General features: G+C 43.3%; 1 protein-coding gene across 2 annotated transcripts in view; it reads right to left on the bottom strand.

The window, feature by feature from the left end:
• Positions 1–20,088, bottom strand: part of C2cd3 (C2 domain containing 3 centriole elongation regulator) — a 98,205-nt gene that overhangs the window by 52,713 nt on the left and 25,404 nt on the right. For both annotated transcript variants that reach the window (XM_032893045.1, XM_032893044.1), the window contains exons 8-16: positions 18,937–19,084; positions 13,902–14,053; positions 12,981–13,148; positions 12,244–12,356; positions 9,748–9,866; positions 7,243–7,365; positions 4,173–4,664; positions 2,272–2,423; positions 560–806 (exon numbers count right to left, since the gene is read on the bottom strand). In XM_032893045.1, coding sequence (XP_032748936.1) covers positions 560–806; positions 2,272–2,423; positions 4,173–4,664; positions 7,243–7,365; positions 9,748–9,866; positions 12,244–12,356; positions 12,981–13,148; positions 13,902–14,053; positions 18,937–19,084 — 1,714 coding nt within the window. The remainder of the gene's footprint in view (positions 1–559; positions 807–2,271; positions 2,424–4,172; positions 4,665–7,242; positions 7,366–9,747; positions 9,867–12,243; positions 12,357–12,980; positions 13,149–13,901; positions 14,054–18,936; positions 19,085–20,088) is intronic.

Raw genomic sequence — 20,088 nt, 5'->3', positions numbered from 1 at the left:
CGGGTCCCACTGTTTTAAAAACAAAACAAAGCAAAACAACAGCAGCACTACCACAAAGGTAAAGAGGGCTCAAATGATGGCTCAGTAGTCATGAACACTGGATGCTCTTCTAGAGGGCTACGGTGAGTCCTAGCATCTACCCAGTAGCTCACAATGTCTGTACCTCCAGTTCAAGGGTTCCCACACCTTCTGGGATAAGGTACACATACGGTGCCCAGACGTATATGCAAGCGAAACACCCATACATAGAAGATGAAAAAAATATTATAAAATTAAAGTGGAGAGCAGTAGAGAAACAGCCAGTGCTGACTCCTGGCCTCTACCTGCACATGCAGCATACCCAGATGCACATACTCCACACTCACACATGCATAAAGGTGGAGGGCTCCTGAAGAACCACACCTGAGCTTAAGCACTCATACAGATAATGCTCCTGCACACACATCTGCCCCACACAACACAAAGCAAGTACTGGGGTGCAAGCTATATCGTTTCACTGGGTAAAGGTTTCATTAAAGTGTGTAAGAGAAAATGAGATAGTGCTGTTTTGGATCATTACCATAGCAACAGATGCTACAGGTGGCTGGTCCAGGAAATGGGCTGGCCTAGGGCTGAAGGGAGGGAGTGTTCCTGCTTCATTCTTTAATCTTTGCAGCATCATTATCTGATCTGAAGAACCCATGGCTAAAAAGACTCGAAGGCTCCCATTTTGGTGGCCTGAGAATACATCAATCACAGGCATATAGCTGTCGACAGCAACAACTGGGTACCTGGCATCAAGCAGCAGGCGAGAAATCTTGGGATCCCTAGGGAGTAAGATATTGTGAATGAGCAAATAACAATCATCAGTAACATCAGCGTTGCTTACTTGGCTCCTCTCAGTTTGTTAGAAATGGATTGATAACCATTTATCAATAAATAAATTAGTGGACTTAAAAAATAGGATTCTGCCAGTAACCAAACTAAAACTACAAGGCAGGCAAATTCAATCCACAGCAATTACAGGGCTGCTAATGAGTCCAACTGATCTTTGTACCGTGGTGGCACTAAGTCCAAATCCAGTGTCTGCAATGCAATGGTGCTTCAGAGGGGTTTGTTAAGTTGCTCTAACAAGAGAGTTCTTAGCACTGAACCGAGATAACCCATGTCAAACGCCAACAAGGCACTTGGCCCACAATAGATGCTCAGTATTGGTAGCTACTACTGTTTTATACTTGAGCAACAAGTGGGATCTAATGGGATGGGAAGGGAAGTGAAGGAAGGATAGCAGGTCAGATGAGTTTCACAACTAAAAAGGGGTGGTGTGTATGTGTGTTTGTGTATGTGTGTGTCTGTGTGCACTAGTGGTGGTGGTGAGCTGAGAGGCTAGAACAGATTTGACATCCATGGTTTCAGCAGTATTCCTCAGCCTGGTTATAGCCAATGTAACCACCTTAAACACCTATTCCTGGAAGGCAAACCCATGCATTTTCTCACTAGACCCTCATGATTGCTGCACAAGTGAGACAGGAGACCCAGCATCTCCCTCATTTTAGAGACGAGGAATAAAAAAAGACCAGAGACACTGCGTTCTCAAAGTTCCAGGGCAATTCCTCATCTGTAAAATAAGGCTCACGATAATACTCATGAGCTATCAGTGAAACTCCAGTGAGATAATGCACAGAAAAGTGCTGTTGCAACACATACATTTACAACACAGCGTGCCTACTGCTAAAGCAATCAGAAATCTGTACTTTGAATCACACAGAAAAGGAAATCTATATGACTAGAAATAACCTTCAAGTTAATCAATGTTTTACCAGTTATTAAAGAGAGTACATAGTTAGGAAAACTCAACCAGTCACAGAAATCTTAACAACAGCTGCTGAGAACCATATTGCCACTTCATGATGGGGAAGTCAACCATTAGCTTGGAAGGCTACCTTTGACTGAAGAGCTTTTGAGTAGAGTGGAGTGGGGGGCCAGGCTCTCTGGTTCCACTCTTACTACTTCTGCCAAGAGCAATGTAACTCCTTTAAATCTCAATTCACTTTTCTAAGCCTGCACCAGAGGCTGCTATAAAGTTAACTACCTTAAAGTCCTAAGGCCCTTAACAAACACTCAGGGATGGAGGGTCTGTGTGACTGCTTTACAGTGAAGAGCAGGAAGTGTCTGAAACTGAGAGAGGCCCTCTGAGGGATTCTAGTCATGCATGCATATCTAAATAATTCGTCTTCAGTCCAGATAAAGTTAAAGATGCAAAATAAAGAATACTCCAAAAGGTCTACTTACTTGAAGGACATGTAGAACTGGTGCAGAGGGAGCTTCACCAGCCCGAGCAGCTGGTCCTGTCCCGGGCTCCGTGCCTTGTTCCAAGTTTCGATTATCATCACATTGTTCTTAAGTCTTTCCAGGCATTTGGAGGACAGAGAGACAGGAATCACCTGGGGAGAACAATCAGGAGAAAAAATTCCACAGCTCAAACAATTAATTTATCCCTTCATTCAACAAGTGTTTACTGAAAGCCTACTACATGCATGCACAGTACTATGCTGAAGATATTAAAATAAAACCTATCCTCACAGAAACAGTCTGGTATAAGAGACTAACACATAAAAGACAGGTACAAACCAGCACGGGTTCTCTCTGATGACAGGATTCACGTAGGGGCACAGAGAAGGTTGTCAGGCAAATCAAATATGCTGCCTACCAAACTCAACCAACCTTCTAAGGCAAAGTGATCCATTGTTAAATCCCACTGAAAAATGTGTGCACTTTAAAATTTTTAATTTTTATTATTTTCAATTAAGCGTATGTCTGTATTGTCTGTGTGTGGGTATGTGTACATGTGTGCAGGTACAAAGGAGGCAGAGGCCTGGGAGTCATAAGTCATTGTGAGCTCCCTGATGTGGGTGTTAGGAACCACACAGATCTGTAAGAGCACTGCAATTTCTTAACAAGAGCCCTCTCTCCAGCCTGGAGAAAGAGTTGTTTGCAGCTCTCTGGAAAGAGTGAACCCTTTATCAAAGGGTGGCCAATCCAGTGCCTGGACAGCATTTAATAAGACTAACTGATGCAAACCCCACTCTGCTTAGCATACGTTAGAGCAGATAGCAAAGGCAGCTGCTCACTGGATTTCCCATGCAAAACCATTTTAGAATAGGCTAGCTGGTAGATGAACCAGGAATTTAGCCAAGAGCTTCTCCATCATTAATAATTGTGCCAAGTGGCCACCAATTTGAAGGACCCCAAGTGGTTAGACATTTTCGAATTCTTAACTTTGCACATCCCTATTGGATACCTGGTACCTGTTAGGCAATATTAGTGTAAAGAGCTTTGAAAACACCCAGATGCTGACACTCAACCAACAACCAGAGCTGGCCCTTGAGGGAAATGTCTGATTTACAGAGAAGTATAGACTGGAAGTTACTGACAGAGTGAGTGAGGCTGAGGCTGTGGAAATGCACGTGTCCCCGGGAGAGCGGGGGATTGGAAGAATGCAGCAAGAGCGGCAAGTGAGACCTAACAGTTCAAGCTAGAGAGAAGCGAGAATGTGCTAGGGTATCCTTTTCCTAACGGAGAGGAGGGGCGCCTGCCAAACACACCCGACCCTTTCTAAGGAAAACGAGCTAGGTTTCCCCTGGCCTGAAGACCGAAGGCAATCAGCTGCTGAATCCGAAAGAAGACCAGAGTGGCTTGCTGGGGTGTGGCTCAGTGGTACAGCGCTTGCCCAACACAGGCGCAGGGGTCTTAGGTTCAACAGTCAGTGTCACAAAAAAAAAAAAAAAAAAAAAAAAAAGAAGAAAGAAAAAAGGGATCAGCACTAAGTTGGATAGAAAATCAACAGATGAATATTGAAATAGAGAATAAATAAACTTAAAAAAAAAAACAAACCAACCAACAAACAAATACAACTGAAGCGCTTAGAGAGCAGAAAGGTGGGGCGTTTAGCTGATAAAGTCTTAAATTTAGGCAGCAGAAAGGAACAGAATCTAGAACTTGGGAAAACAGAAAGTAGCAGATGTCGAACTTTTTGGCAGTCATGCCCTTGATGACTCCCCTCACTACAGCACACCGGGTCACCACAAAAGTGTCTTCCATCATGAAGACTCAATGCTTAGGACAGAAGCATTAGTTAGAAGACATCTGTCTCTTGCCTCCATAACAACTAAAGGACATGAAACATACATTACCTGAGAAAAATTAAAGACAGGCTGTGTTGTGCCCCACGAGACGACAGATCTGGTGACTTCCTCTGTGCTGAAGAGCTTGCAGTTCAAATAAACATTGCACGATGGTTGTTTCTCTGGTTCTCCAAAAACAAAATCTTTCCCATCTGGCACCATCAACAGCACATGTAACAGCAAACCGTTTTCTCTGGCTGAGCCATTTACCTGAGGCACTAAATTGCTAGGTGGCATAGCCATGAAAGCCGAAGAGTTCGAGGCTACAGAGCTGGCTGAGTCTGGCTCAGGGAACACTAAATTCTGGGTTTTCTTTGTCGTTTCCTTGTAAATTTTATTTGGGCTCTGTGGACTGTTGGTACAGGCGGTGCCCTGGCCTGTCTCAGGCAGTACCACATCTAGACTTGCAGGAGCTGAAGCTGGAGCAGGCTGGGTGCTGCGTCTTAACTTAGCACTGATGCCAGTGAAATCCTTGTTTCCTAAGACAAGTTCCATGGTGACCTAGAACACACAAGGAGAAGCATCGGTGAGAATGTCTTGCAGAGCTGCAATCAGAATGTTTGGAGCTGAAGCTGACAGCAAATTAAAGAATGAATCCATCCATATTCAAATACAGACATATATACACTGACTCGCCAGGCAGATTATCAGTACAGGATGACCTGGAAAATCATCCTCTACCAGAAAACAAGGAACTGCTAGGGAAGGAGGGAGCCATGGACAATGACAGACTCTAGTGAAGAGGCACCCACTGGCTAAGTCGGAATTAGTAAGAACAACAGATTATATTACCTGTTGAATAATGCCAGAATCTGAGAGTCCACACTAACAAAACTAACCTGGGGAGGAGCAGTGATCTGTCTTATCATTATGCAGAATAAAGTCAATCAGTAAACGTGCAGAGAGCTGGATGCAGCTCTGGTAAAGCATGTGTGTAATGGACACAGGTTTCACACTTTTTCTCCCATCACTGGAGAAAAAATAAAAAGCACAAGGAAGAAGCCCGAAGTTCTAGACCAGCATCCTAGCCAGGCATCGTGGCTCACACTAATCCCGGCACTCAGGAGCAGAGGCAGGCAGCTCTCTGTGAGCTTGAGGCCAGCCTGCTCTACAGAGGATATGCCACTCGTGTTAAACTGAGTTTTTAAAACTCAAGGACAATATGCATTGTTTTCAGGAAATACATGGAATCCACGTGAAGGACTCATAGGGAAATGGACATGATGTAACTTATTCTCAAATAGTTCAGAAACTTTTCGTGTGTGTACATTTATACTACACATCTGTGCTTACGTGGAGGGAGAAAAGAAAGTGAGAGACAGGGAAGGAAGGGTGAGTTTCAGGCCAGCTACATGAGAGCCTGCCTCCAGCAGAGCAGGGTAAGCAGTGCTTCTAACAGTGAGTGACTCTGAAGACCAGGGGTGGTCACTAGTTACAATGGTGAATTACGGAGGAGAGAGTGCGTACTGCTTCATTTCTCCGAAACCCTTGTTTTCCACAGCCAAGCTCTGGCAAGTATCATTCTTGTTTGGTACTTCTTTCTCAGTTCCTACCGTCTAGAGAAGTGGTTCCTCCCGACCTTTGTAATGCTGCAAATCATTTAAACAGTTCCTCATGTTGTGGTGACCCCCAACTATAAAACTCTTTTTGGTGCTACTTCATAACTGTAATTTTGCTAACGTTACGAATGACAGTGTAACTATCTGATATGTGATCCCCATGAAAGGGTCAATCAGCCCTAATGGGGTCATGACCCACACAGGTTGAGAATCATTGGTGCAGAGCACAGACAGAAACAGTTTCCAGCCCATCGATCCAACGTACTGGCCTTCTCGAGCATGAACCAAGCAGGTGAGAAGTTAAACCTGGATGAGAATGATCAGTTCCAGGACAACCTGGGCTACACAGGGAGACGCTGTATCTAAAGTCAGGTGGGGTTGGGGATGAGTGGCATGAGTCAGCCTGGCACTTCAGTGATTCAAATCCGATTCTTTAATATCACCCCATGATGTCATCTGTAAAATTCATGACTGAGACCATGCAGGTGAGTTATAAAAACAAACGAAAACAGCCCCTCATGTTTTAAGTCAGTTTGCTGTTTGTGTTGGGTCACACTCAGTTTCCTTGGCTCCATGTACCTGCTGGGCTATGGGTGAGACATGGCTGGACTTGGCTATCTGTAGAAGAGGGAGGAGAAAGAGGTGATAAGCTGGGTTTTACACTTTATCCTTTGTGTGGTCAGAAGCAAAGAGAAGGTTTTAGGGCATGGGTACGGAAATTTCAAAAGCTCACTAGAGTTGAGCATGGTGGCCAGTGTTCAGTAGTGTGAGGCAGGAGGATTACAGTTTTTAAAGGAAGCTTGACTACATAGTGATCTTCTGGCCACCTTGGGCTACATTTTGAGACTGTCTCAAAAAACACACCAAAAACTTGATGTGCTAGTTAACAAAGCTGCATTGAGACCACACGGTCAAGGCCGAGGACCCTGGACGATGCTGAACACCGGGAAAGAGCCCGAGCTTCCTCAGACGTGCTCCTCCAGCACCCATGCTGCTCCTCTGTCCCTGCTACAGCTTCGCTCTAAGCCAACATCCAGCATTCTTTTCAGAAGGGATGCTTCAGTGTTCATTCCTGCTGCCCTCCCTAAAATGTACCACCCATCCAGAAATACAATGAAAGATGTCACCGCAATGCTTGGGTGCCTTTTCCTCGGCTCACAGGCTCAAATTTGAACACTGCCTTGACCTAAAAAGATCTGACTTTCACTCTGACCTGCCTGTACAACTCTATTTTCTACCACCTCCCTGTTGCTTGCTATCCTGGGACAGCAATCATTAGTTTCACTTTAGACGTTTGCATGTGTGTTTCTTTTCAGAAATCACTGTAAACACCAGTCCTTAGCGAGAGCTTGTCAGACATCATGTTTCCTCCCAGATACTCCTGTGCACGTTTCTTTCTTCCATTGCACTCTGCTGCAATTCAACAGAGGTCTCCCAAGTGCAGGAAACGTGTTCTTGTTCACAGCTATATTCTCAGCGCCATGCAATACTAGTGGCTTTCTGGATGTAGACCCACGTACCTTTAGGGGGCCAAGTGAAGACAGACCATTTTCCTGTTGCACCGGAAGCTGGCGACTGAAAGCAAGCAGCTCTGACTCAAGGACAGCTCGCAAAGGGAGAGATGCAGACCCAACGGCTTCTGGCTGACAGGAAAGGAAAGGAAAAGCGTAAGGAGCTGCGGGGCGGGGGGTTGACTGAAGTGACCCTATGAGGGCTCGTGAGAGGACAGTGCCTCATGAAGTACAGAGCTCTATTATGATGTGACCGACAATGCTGCCCTATCCTGCCAGCCTTCACGCTCCCTTCGGGTTTAACTATTTACTCCTAGAAGATAACAGAGGATCCCATAAGCCACAAAACATATCTCTATCAAAACTTAGTTCTTCTCACATACTCATTTCTTCAGTAAGATTCCTTAGCTAATGTTTAAGACTAGGAAAAATCACACTTGATTTCGTAGCTATTGAGGATATGAAGGAGCAAAAGACTGGCATAGAACAAGCTGGAATATAACACTCACATACCCTCACATGGGAATTTGGCAGTAGTATGAGAAGCTTTGTATTTTTTGCTGCAATAATTCTAATTCTGGAATTTACACTAGAGAAATAACATAAAAACTATACATAATTGCATATGTTAAAAGCAGTTAATAATCAGAAACAACTAAATGTCTACTGCGGGGATTTTTTTTTTTCTTTTTTTCGGAGCTGGGGATCGAACCCAGCGCTCTACCGCTGAGCTAAATCCCCAACCCCAACTGCGGGGATTTTTAATCTGTGGGGGTTACAGATCAGAGATGTACGATTCATAACAGTAGCAAAATTACACTTATGAAGTAGCAATGAAATAATTTTATGGCTGGGGTCACCACGACATGAGAACTATACTAAAGGGTCCCGGCATTAAGAAGATTGGAATTGCTCTAATACATAACATGCTAATTTTAGCAAATCTATATATAATTGCATGACAGGCAGCCATCAAAGTGATCAGTTAACAAAAGAGTTTCACTTTGCTGTTGTTTTTTTGCTTTTGCTTGCTTTTCGATAGGGTCATACTTTGTAACTGTGTCTGTCCTGGACTTGCTATGTACACCAGGAGATCTTTCTCCCTCCCATCTGCTGGCGGCTTAGGAGTACACCACTACTGCCGGCTCGCTAAAAACTTAGTATGAGTAACAACTGTTATGTCTGACAAATTATATACACATATAAATCCCCAAACAAAAAAATTATGTGGAAAATTATTTTACTAAAAATGAAACAAAAGCCAAGGACACAAGTTAGATTAAAAAAAAACCCAACAAACAAAAAGATACATACAAAATTATGTACCATATTGTACCCAGTTGAAAAACATATCGGCAGGGCCAAGCCCTATTGGTCTGAAACCTCAAGCTACTTAGGAGGCTCAGGAAGGACTGAAAGTTCAGTGTCTCTCTAGATGAGTTCAAGACCCGCCTGGGTAACCTAGTGAGAACCTGATCAAGATAAAAAGTAAAAATATGTCTGGGGCTCAGCAACAGAGTACTTGTCAACCATTTTTGAGGTCCTAGGTTCAATCCCTAGTAACACACACACACTCACATACACACACAATAAATAACACCCGAGATCCACCTGTTTCTGCCTTGGCTATGGACAAATTCTGCCTTCTTGGTGGGTGGTAGTCAAACAGAAAAACATTTTTCAAGTTTCTTAAAATAAAAGTAAATGCAATGTAGATACATTAAAATGTCAGCAGAGGTTGTCGAAGTTTTCTCACAGATGAACTCTGTAATTTTACTCCCTCTTCTTTCTGTTTTGCTGTTTTTCTAAGAAGAGTTTCTGTTTTTATTTTGGGATGGGGGTGGGGGGCACCAAACCAAAGACGCATTTACGCTATTCACAACAAAGATGGAGTCGGGTCATCTGGGTTGCTCTTTTAGTGAAGGAGCAACAGCCTACCTTACGCATTCCCGTGCGGTCACTGGAAAGTAAACTTTATAAACTGGAACTCGACCTACAAACTGACTATTTTGGGTGTGGGCTGCGTAATTTAAGAACTTTGCCTACAAATGAAAAGGGACTTCAAGCTAAGGCCTAGTAAAACCTACACAGATACTGCCACTGCACTACTGTGAATGGGCAGTCGGGACATGCTCTCTGTCAGCTGTGGCTGGCACATGCCTGCAATCTGAGCACTTAGAAGACTGAGGCAGGAGGACTACAAGTTCAAGACTAGCCTGGGTTGCATAAATGAGAACCCGTCTCAGAAAAACAGAAACAGAACAAAAACCCAAACAAGAGCAGAGCAGACCAAGAAGTTGCACAATGCTCTGGTTCTGTCTGTTAGAGTAGGATCTCAGACAAGTCGCTGGACTTTGCTGAGTCTCAGTTTCTTCTATGAAATGAAGGTGATAAGGGACTTCATTCGCAGAGCTGTTGTGATTATTAGATGTGACAGTGTTTGTTACTTGAGCCCAAAAATCTGGTTTATCTAGGAGAGTGTCTGGTATGAATGGTAAGCCTCAAATGACTTACCTTTTTCTGTGGGGTTTTCTTTGCATAAACTTGGAAGGTGAGGTTTGAACTCCACCAATGCTCTATCATTGGGCCACCAAACTCTATGGGACACACAAACCGCTGCTGGAATTTCACCACTGTGGAAGAGAACGGGCACACGTCACACAACCCAACCAGAGTCATCAGTGGCAGGTGAGCACAGCGATACCACTCCGCTTTGCTATGAGAACTCGGTATGATGGAGACTCAGCCACACTTCACTGTGTGAGAAATGACCATCACGCGTGAACACTCGGTACGATGGAGACTCAGCCACACTTCACTGTGTGAGAAATGACCATCACGCGTGAACACTCGGTATGATGGAGACTCAGCCACACACTTCACTGTGGCCAAGGCAATGTGAGCTTTTAAATGTTTATTTATTTATTCTGACATCAGGTCTCACTAGGCAGCAGGTCTCACTAGGATCTCACAGAGATCCTCCTGCCTCTGCCTCTCAGGTGCTGAGATTAAAGGTGCGCATTACTATGGCTCAGCAAATGCGGCTGTTTTCGGAAGACCGGTAGGTAAGCGGCTCAATGATGGAGGATGAGGAAGGAAATGAACAATTCCAACAATAAAACCAAGTTCATTTTCTGGCTAATGGATAGAAAACCCAGTGCTGTCACTCAGATATCAACTACTCATGCTAGTTAGCCATGTGAGGTGGGATGTCTGTCCCTGAACACACAGGGGTTTCTGCTATAAACTGGATCAAGGGACAGTGTCTGTTCAGTTTGTCTTTACTGATGTGGAGCTTCATCCAGGAAATAAAAGGAATATGAGCATAAAAATCAAAGATGTTCTCCTTTTACAATCTGTCACCCATAAGATGACCTTCTGTTCACTCACTCCCAAGCAGCTCTAATAGGCCTGCAGAAACGCCATCAGCCCAGCTACACAGAGGATCCACACTGAATTCATTCATTAAAATCGCCTCTGACCTAATCTTCTCTCTTGACTGTTGGCCATCTTAATTGTTGACTCTGAGCTTTTCCTTGCTCCTAGGCAGGACATGAGTCTTGCTATCTGGATCCATACATGGGTCAAAAGGCCTGTGCCCAGAAAACTAACAGTCACCATGACTGATAGGAGATCAATTTCTTTGGCTGTGATAACTAGGAAAAGAAAAAAACACTTATACCTTTTTGGAGCAGTAGGAAGGTCAACTGAGGGCACAGACAGAAAGACACTCTGGGTACAGTATTAGTTCTTATGTCAATCTGAATTCCATTGGCATTTGGTGTGAAGAATGCTCCTTTCTATCTAGGCATATTCCTGAGATCACACAATTAGGGTGTGTATGGCCACCATGAGGACCAGTCTTCCAAGCAGACGGCGTTGGAAGGCAGCTGTGGGCTGTAGACGCTCACAGGCTGGAGGCATGTGCTGCCAAGCCGGATGACATGGGCTTGATTCATGGAGCCCACACCAGAAGAAGAGAAGTCAGAGTTGTACTGGGGGCCTCCTCCCCTGCTGCTGCACCTCACACCCACCTCCACACACGAAACTAAATTTTGAAAATAACTAATTAAAAAAAAAAGCAGCTGTAATAGCAGGTTACAAGAACATATTTTTTTGATGTTGTAAATATTTACAACAAAAAAGAAAATAAAAAGTATCCAAAGTACAAGCAACAAAGGAAAAGTAGATAAAATTAACTACATACAAACAGAAAACGTAGCTAGGAGGTAGTGACGCATACCTTTTGTCCCAGCACTTGGGAAGAAGAGGTGGGCAGACATCCGAGTTAGAGGCTAGCCAGGCCTACAGAGAGAAAACCTGTCTGAAAAATCAAAAACCGAACCAAACAAACCTCAAAACACCAACTACCAACAACAAACCTTTATACTTGTGTTGGTTGGTTTTATGCCAATTTGACACACGCTTGAGAGTCAAACTGTAAGTCAAACTGTAAGAATTCTTGAGAGCCTGTGTTGGTTAACTGGATTTCTGCAAGTTCACAGACAGTTACTCAGGAGTTAGGGGCCCATTTTGGAACAACCCAGTTGCACAGGAGGAAAGAGGACAGGGATCGAGGGTTGCTGTTCCTAGTGAAGTAGGAACAGCTGTGTCTTACTTTGAGACAAGTAAACACCCTTTTATGTTCTCTACCTCCAGGTTCCTATCCTGCTTGAGTTCCTGCCTCCACTTCCTTTGATGATGGACTAAGATGTGGAAGTGTAAGCCAAACAAACCCTTTTCTCCTCAACTTGTTTTTGGTCACAGTGTTTCATCACAGCAGTACAAACTAAGACACTGCTATAAACACATCTACAATTAGGCATGTGGTATTCCTAAAATCAGGACCCTTGGGAAACCAAGGCAGGATGACTGAAAGTGTGAGGTCGGCCTAGTCTACATAGTGAGACCATGTCAAAAAGCAAAAACCAGGCGAGGGTAATGGCACACACACTAATCTAGCACTCTGGCCAGAGGCAGCAATTAGTAGAAAACCAGCAGGCTTCTTACCTCCATCTGTGATTTTACTGGAGGCAAGTCGAACCACCTCAGTGATCAAAGCTGTCTTTCCCAGTCCATTTTTGGAAAAGCCCACAGGAAAGTGATATTCCACAAAGAAAGTGCTGGAAGAAAAAAAGTGACTAAGAGAACTTGTTGCTTTTGCAGAGGATCCAAGTTAAGTTCCCAGCACTCCCATGGAGGCTCACAACTGTCTTTAAGACCAGTATGAGGGGAGCCAATGTCCTCTTCTGATCTCCTTGGGCACCAGGCACACATACAGGGAAAAGACCCATACACATAAAAATGAAAAAAAAAAAAAAAATCTAAAGCCAAACCAAACAAAAGGTAGATAAATTTTCTGCCTCTCTTTTCATTAAAGTTCCCATTTTCAGGATCAAATTGCCTCAGAGGTCACTTAGAGATCAAGTCTGATCCTCAGAACCTTCATCATCCGCCATGCCAGACAGAGTTTGTTTCTGAGAGAGCCCACAGTGCTTTCAATGTAAAGTCTGTCTCTGGGCTCTGAGGCTCAAGGTGACAACCGTCTCAGGTGTGCTTTGCTCTCGCTGTGAGGGCTGCAGGAGGGCTTCTACCCCACTTTCCTCTATTCCAAATTTACCCTCGTTCTCGGGAACTTCTAATCACTTTTACTGATCGAAAAAATGTACACAAAAACAAATGTTAGACTTCTGTTACCAGCCACATTGTCCCTGAATGACACACTTAGTTTTCTTATTTAGCTGTACCACTTTTTTGCCGCTGCTGGCTTTGGTGGCTTCCCAGCAAAGATCTTCCTGCTTGGTGTCGCATGGGGACTATCTGGAGGGACTCCCATGGCTTCAATGATGATTCTGACCGAATGTACTCTTCCCAGGAGAGCCAGTCTATCCACACTTAGTGACATCGCTGGATTTCTACAAGTTCACAGACAGGAAGGCAGGAGTTAGAGGCCTGATTTGGAACAATCCAGTTGTACAGGAGGTAAGAGGACAAGCGTCGAGGATTTCTGTTCCCAGTGAAGTAGGAAAAGCTCTGTGTTTGTCTTTGAGACAAGTCTCACTATGAAGACCAGGCTGGTCTGAAATCCCTGATCTTCCTTTGACTTCCATGCTGGGTCAGAAAACAGCTTTTGTGAAGTGAATCTGGTCCTCATCTAAAAGTGTATAAAAATATTCTTTAATCTATCCATGTGCAGGAATGAATGATACAGAATTTGATTTTTCTAGAAGGGAAGTGTACCTTATTCTAGTCTGTTCACTGTCCTAACCTCGTTATCATGCCACTGTGTGTCCCTTTTCATGTTTGTCCCTTTTCATGTTTCCATATAGGAGCCATCACAGTAAACACACCACAACCATTACTGCTTTCTCCATAACCCGTCTTCTCACTCGGTTTGTCTGTTTGACTTTTTTGACTTTTTGAAACAAAATTTCTCTATGTAGTGAGTGTCCTGGAACTCACCATGCATACAGCTGGTTGGCCTTGAACTCAGAGATCTGATCTACCTACCTCTGCCTGCTGAGTTATGTGTTACCTTTTTAAGGACTGAAATTCTTCAATGAGTTGCCATAACAAACCACTTGGGCAGTCTTGGCAAAATCAAGGCCCTTTTCCTTGATGAAAGGCCCCTGACCTTGCAGCTGGCATCAGCATTCACAGAAGCTCACCTGCTTTTCTTGACAGCTGCCCTTTTCTTCAGCTTCTGCTCACGTGACCCTTCAACCTTAGATCTGCCAGAGGCTTTTGACTGGTTCATTGTTTTAGAAGGCTCCACTCCATCATCTTCACTGAGGAAATCACTGGCGCCAACATCAGATTTCTAGGGGAAGATAAACAGAAAGCATGGACAGTTGTGTCTCTAAAAGCACGCAGAATTTCTTTTCATAAGAACCATTCTATTAGAGAGATACTGGCAGCAGGGCCATATTCCATAGTGCTCCTGGTTACACAAAAGTAATCTGCACTTCAAAATCCATTCAGAGTAAGCAAGGGGAGACAGAGTTCTCAGGGGAACCAGTGAACCGCCAAGCGTGCTCCTGCCGGGTGCCTTATCTTGTCTTTACAATTGGGAAAGCCAGGTGGCTTGTTTGTGGCTGCCAGCTATCAGGGGTGCATACACATTTTTATCTCCATGAGTTTTGAAGTCTGTTTTTCTATGACAGTAGAACTGAGGCAGAACGGTTTTTACAGTGTCACCTACCTGGGTGCAAAGACTGTCTTTCCTCCTACTCTCCATGCTCTAAATTATTTATTCTGATTTTAATTGTGCTTAAGATTAATGATATTTCATAAATTGCCTTCATGAAAGAAATCAGTTAAAAAATTCCCTTTATTTTTGTTTTTGATTAAAGGCACCTACTGTAATTGACTAATCAGCCTTCTGTATCACAAAATGCAAAGCAAACAGAAGGGGGCAGGATGACTACTTGGCTTCAAATTAAAAAAGGTACTCAGTCAGTGCTAACACAGTGTGATTAGGAAAGCCCAGTCGCTCAACCCTGTCTTCTCTAGCTTCCACCTTTTAGCACTTTTTGGGGCATACTCTGTTGACCCATGATCAGGACCATGGTCAAAGACCAAAGAAGAAAGCCTTTTGCTCGTAAGTTTTCCTTTAGTAGCATCTTTTACAACTGAGTACAGATGCCTGGCATGGTGACATATGCTTTTAATTCCAGCAGTCAACAGGCAGAGGCAGGTGGATGGATCTCTACGAGTTCAAGGCCAGCCTGGTCTATATATTGAGTTCCGGCCCAGCCAAAGCTATACAATGGGACCCTGACTCAGACAAACAAAACAAAACAAACAATAAAAAGGGTTACAGATAAGATAATCAAAATCTAAGTAGGTTCATAGTTTAAAATTAATTAGGGGGGGTTGGGGATTTAGCTCAGTGGTAGAGCGCTTGCCTAGCAAGCACAAGGCCCTGGGTTCGGTCCCCAGCTCTGGGAAAAAAAAAAAAAAAAGAAAGAAAATTAATTAGGGCAAATATAAATTGGGTTGTTAAGAAGCTTGGAATACCAGGAACCAAACCCACACATTGATAATGCTGAATTTCTAAGCTGTGGCTATAGTCCGTATCAGAATGTCAAGCGCTGCCTTTGGAGCAGAACAGGAACATGCTAAGTTCTTGGTCTTCCTATGCCTCATGACCAAGTTGCTATGGTCTAGGTAAACTATTAAGGCCTCCATGGAATGTTAAGACCTAGGTAACTGTACCTGGCTAGATCATCATCATACGTTTCTGCTGTTACTAGGAAACTTTCTAGTAACGAGATTGATCACATATTCTGCTATGTTCTGTGCCCTTGGAAACCAATCATGATAGTAGAACTGCTTTGTATAGTTTCCCACAATAAGGTTGGATCCAAACCAAATGCCCACCAGCACTTCCTTCACCTGTGTATAAGCTTATGGTATTTGCTTGTATAAGCTGCCTCCGGGATGGATTCCAACCTAAGAGAGACACCTGCAACTATTTGGAATACGATTTCCATGTGAGTAGTGGTCCAGTAAAGTTTAGGTTCCCAAGACCTCCCTGGGAACTGACATCCTACTTGGCAGTGAGAGATGTACATGGGTACCTGATATGCTGGTTGGCAAGTGAAGACATGGATGTTAGCCAAGTCCTATCCTGGTAGACAAGTTAGGACATGGATTTAAACAAGGCAAGTCCCTGACACAGTTGACTATCCTAACCAGTGGGAGCAGGATAAGTGTACAAGAAAGACATGTTCCTAAGGGAAACCCCCTACCCCTAAATCCTGAGGGTGGAATAACTTGGCACAGATGTCTGTGAATTTTGGGCTTAAAAATCCTGTAGAACCTTAACTTGGGGTCACAGTTCAGCTCTAGAGCCTGAACCATGTCCTTAATAGATCAGGTTTGGAGTGTGGCATTCAATAAATCCTTCCTATTTGACTGAGATTGGTGTCTGGGTGGTTTGTGTGGAGATTCCCAGATCCCCAAACAACTGGTTCAGTGTCTCCATAAGCAAATACTTTCTGAGGTTACTCTGCTCACATAGCACGGGTATTACTTAGTGCTCTTCAAACATTCACTTACTGATTGCCTTGCTGTATGGGCACTAAGAAGAACATTTCCACATTCACAGCAAAGGATCAGAGGAAGGAAAAGGCAGGAGGTAGAGAAGAGCTGGAATGTGTAAGAGTGGGATGAGGTGCTCCTGTGTCTGGAGACACCAGAGTCAATGCAGAAGTGGGGCATGAGGTCAGGCAGGTAAGTTGGGGCAGAGGTTTAAAGCCACGCTTAAAGTTTATGAGAGTGTGGGACAGCAACAACATACGTGACTTTGGTAATGTGTAGAGTAAGGATTCCAGTTCTGCCATTTAACGGCTTACAAGGCATACATTTATTTATTGATTGATTGATTAACAGGTTTTCTGTGTGTAGAAAGCTAGCCTCAAACTCAGAGATTCATCTGCCTGTGCCTCCCAAATGCTGGGATTGAAGTTGTGTGCCACCACTGTCCAGCAAATGGTTTTTATTCTTTAAAGCTGAGTCTCACTATGCAGCCCTGAATTTGCTCTTTAACTAGGGCAGGCCCAGAACCCTGGATCCTGCCTCGGACTCCCAAGCACTTGGATTACAGGTGTATTCCACCACAGGCAAGCTTCCTTGTACAGAGTTTCTCTAAGATGTCTTTCATGGTAAGTGAGACAGTGGAAGTACTATCTCATGGCTCTGGTAAAAGAATTAAATTGAAGTAAAAATGAATTAAAAACATTTGGTACAGTTCATAATTATGAGGACAACATGTAAAGGCCTTGGCACATAGAACGCTGGTTAAACGGATGTCTCCATCTCACACGTAACAGTTACCAGTAATGGCCGCCGAGACAGGAAGGCCTGGGATCCTAACAGCTGGCAACTTTCCAATGCAAACTCTTTTTTTCTTGATACTAATTTCACCTTTTACTCTGTGTCTCTCTCCTCTCCCAAGAAACCAAAAGCTTTCTATCTGCTTCTGATTACTTGCCCTCTAATTCTGCTCCCATCTGGTTGTAACCCATCATTCCTCCTCACCCAATGTGGAAAGCTGCTCAGTCTGTTCACAGAGTGCTAGGCTGGCCTATCAACCAATTTCCCACGCACTTACTCCCCATTGTTGAGGCTTATACTCAAGGTCTTGGCTGCATTAGGCCAGTGCAACATTCTCTATCTCCTGCAAACTGTCATTTAGTTAACTGGATTCCTTACAGGGCATAAACCCAGTTTTACTTGGACTGGGAATATGGCCAAGTGCTAGAGCACTTGCCTGATATACACGAAGTCCTGAGTTCAATCACCAGCACTACACAGAGAAAAAAAAAAGTAACTGCACAACATCCTTTCTTTCTGTACAAGTCTTTCTTCCTACACCCTTGTGCTGGTTAGATTTTTGGGACTGGCCTATAGGCAAGTCTATAGGGCATTTTACTGATTAGGGATTGAAGTGGCAGGGCCCAGACCATCCCTACAGGTGGTCCTAGGTTGTATAAAAGGTAGTCCGAGTGAGCCCCGAGAAACATGACAGGAAGTAGTGATCCTCTACTCTCTTTGAGTTCCTGCCCTGACTTCCCTTGGGAAAGAAGCTGCAAGCTGAAATAAATCTTTTCTTCTCCAAGTTACTTTTGGTTATAATGTTACCACATCAACAGAAAGCAAACTAAGACAGCCATTTCTCTGCCTTTCAAAACTCTCAAGTCTGTTGAACCTTTTATGCCTGCTTATGCTCTGCCAGACAATATCTTATCATTTCCTCTTGCTGGCACCCCACAACTTAACTACCAATCCAGAATGAACTGCCTTGTATTTCAGTCATTTTTTCCCCAACATACAAAAAAGGAAACAAGAAGTGTAGCGATCTGCATACGGTTGGAGTACATCCCAAAAAGCTTTTATAGTGAAAGCCTGGCCCTCAGTGACCAATAAGACATCAGGCCTCATGGGAAGAGATGCTTAGTTCTGTTAGGACAAGACTTTAGAAGGGATGATGGTGGAACCTGGTCCTGCCATGATGGCTTCCTGTTTGGTGATGTGATCCCTCTCTCATATATGCCACCAGATGGTGCAGCCAATGTGGTCCTTACCAGAGTTTACACTGAGCTACACAAACCTCTTTTTCTAAAAGTTAGTCTACCTCGGGTATTCTGCTATGGTAACAAAACTGGGCTTAGATGAGGAACATGACAGTGACCTTCAGGACTATTTGTGGAAAGCAATTAGGCTTATTATGTACAATGTCTAGAAGATGCTTAACCAGCAACAGATCATGCGGCTTGAAAAAAAGAATGTTGGAATAAAGCAGAACTGCCCGAAAAGAATCCCCTATCTTACAAATGAGCCAACTGAGGGTTTTGTCACCATGAGTAGAAATGCTTTGGACACGTCAGTACAGATATAAAGTCGGTTCCAAGGCATGCCTGTACTAGCTGTTTCTTAGGAGTGCTCTGAGGAAGCCTGTGACATACTGGAACACAGGCTCTGGATGCAGGCGACTTGTATCTGATTCTGGCTCTGACACTTGCTATCCTTGGGACAGAAGACTTGTGTCCTCTAGGCCTGTCTCTTTACCATAGAATGATAATACTTTCTTCCTCAGCTGTAAGTATTATTAAATAAGTTATACATAAAGTGAATAGCTTCCTGCAAGTATTAGGACTGGCTACTAACTACTGTAGAGCTTCAAATTCAATGACTTACAGGCACTGTGTAAAACAAGTTCTCCAGGAGACTCTGGTCATACTGAGGATCATTCAGGTCACTGCTGCAATACACATCACTCCCAGGAGCCGGGGAATCTGGAGGAGAGCCTAATCCATTCCAGCAATGACTCTGGGATAATTCAGCACTGGAGACAGGAAAAACAAAGCCAAAGGACTTAAAAGAAGGTTCAGCAGAACTACTCCCTCTCTCTGGCAAAGCTTCCTAACATTCTAAATGTGAAAGAACGTATGCTACGGATGTACTCTAAACTGACTACTAGGTGACATTTCCCAACTCTATTTCCTCTCTCAGGACGACATTAACTAGAACTCAAATCCCACTACTGTGCTCTCATTTAGTAAACAGTTGTTGGCCATTATGTGCTATAGTTGTCATAGAGATGGCTAACCTAGGTCCAGCTGTGCTCCTATGGTGTCTGTGCTGACAGGCAGAAGAAAAAATGGCACCTATCATTTTGTAAATTCAATGTTTCTGTCAAAAAATGGCTAATTTACAAAAGCACCTTCTTCATTCAAGCAAACACATGTACTTTGGAATAATTATGACACGGTTAGTTTTATATTGAATGTAAAAATGAATAAAACATTATAAGAAGTTTATAAACTAAGGAGGTAAGTATATAACTACTATAAACTCATATTTTAAGGAATAATTTTTTTATTTTTCTTTCTCATAGTAACTAATACTTAACATTATTGAACTTAATATTTAATGAACATTTATTAATAATAAAGCAGTAATAGTAAATACTGTGTGCTCATCCCTGAGTTAGTACTCATTATTCCTCAGCTTTCTTTTTATGCTACCATTGTTTTTCTTTAATTTCTAGAGAAATGTGCAGTCTTCACTTTCAAATGAGACAATGTTTGTATATTACTTCAAGACTTTTGATTCTTTAGAGGCACATGTGTTTGTGAGCAGGTACATGCATTTGCAGACAACTTGTAGGAGTGGGTTCTCTCCTACCACACAGGCTACAGGGATAGAACTCAGACTGTCAGGCTTGGTAAGAGTCTTTATCTGCAGAGCTGTCTTGTTAGCCTCTTGGAACTTTACAGCTGCTCTTTTTTTTTTTTTTTTTAAGTAGTCTTGGTATTTTTCTGTATAATGGATTATTTTAAAAAAATA

Source organism: Rattus rattus, chromosome 2, assembly GCF_011064425.1.
Source record: "Rattus rattus isolate New Zealand chromosome 2, Rrattus_CSIRO_v1, whole genome shotgun sequence".
NCBI lineage: Eukaryota > Metazoa > Chordata > Mammalia > Rodentia > Muridae > Rattus > Rattus rattus.
The sequence above is the reverse complement of the archived record's forward strand: the minus strand, read 5'-3'. Positions and strand labels throughout refer to the sequence as shown.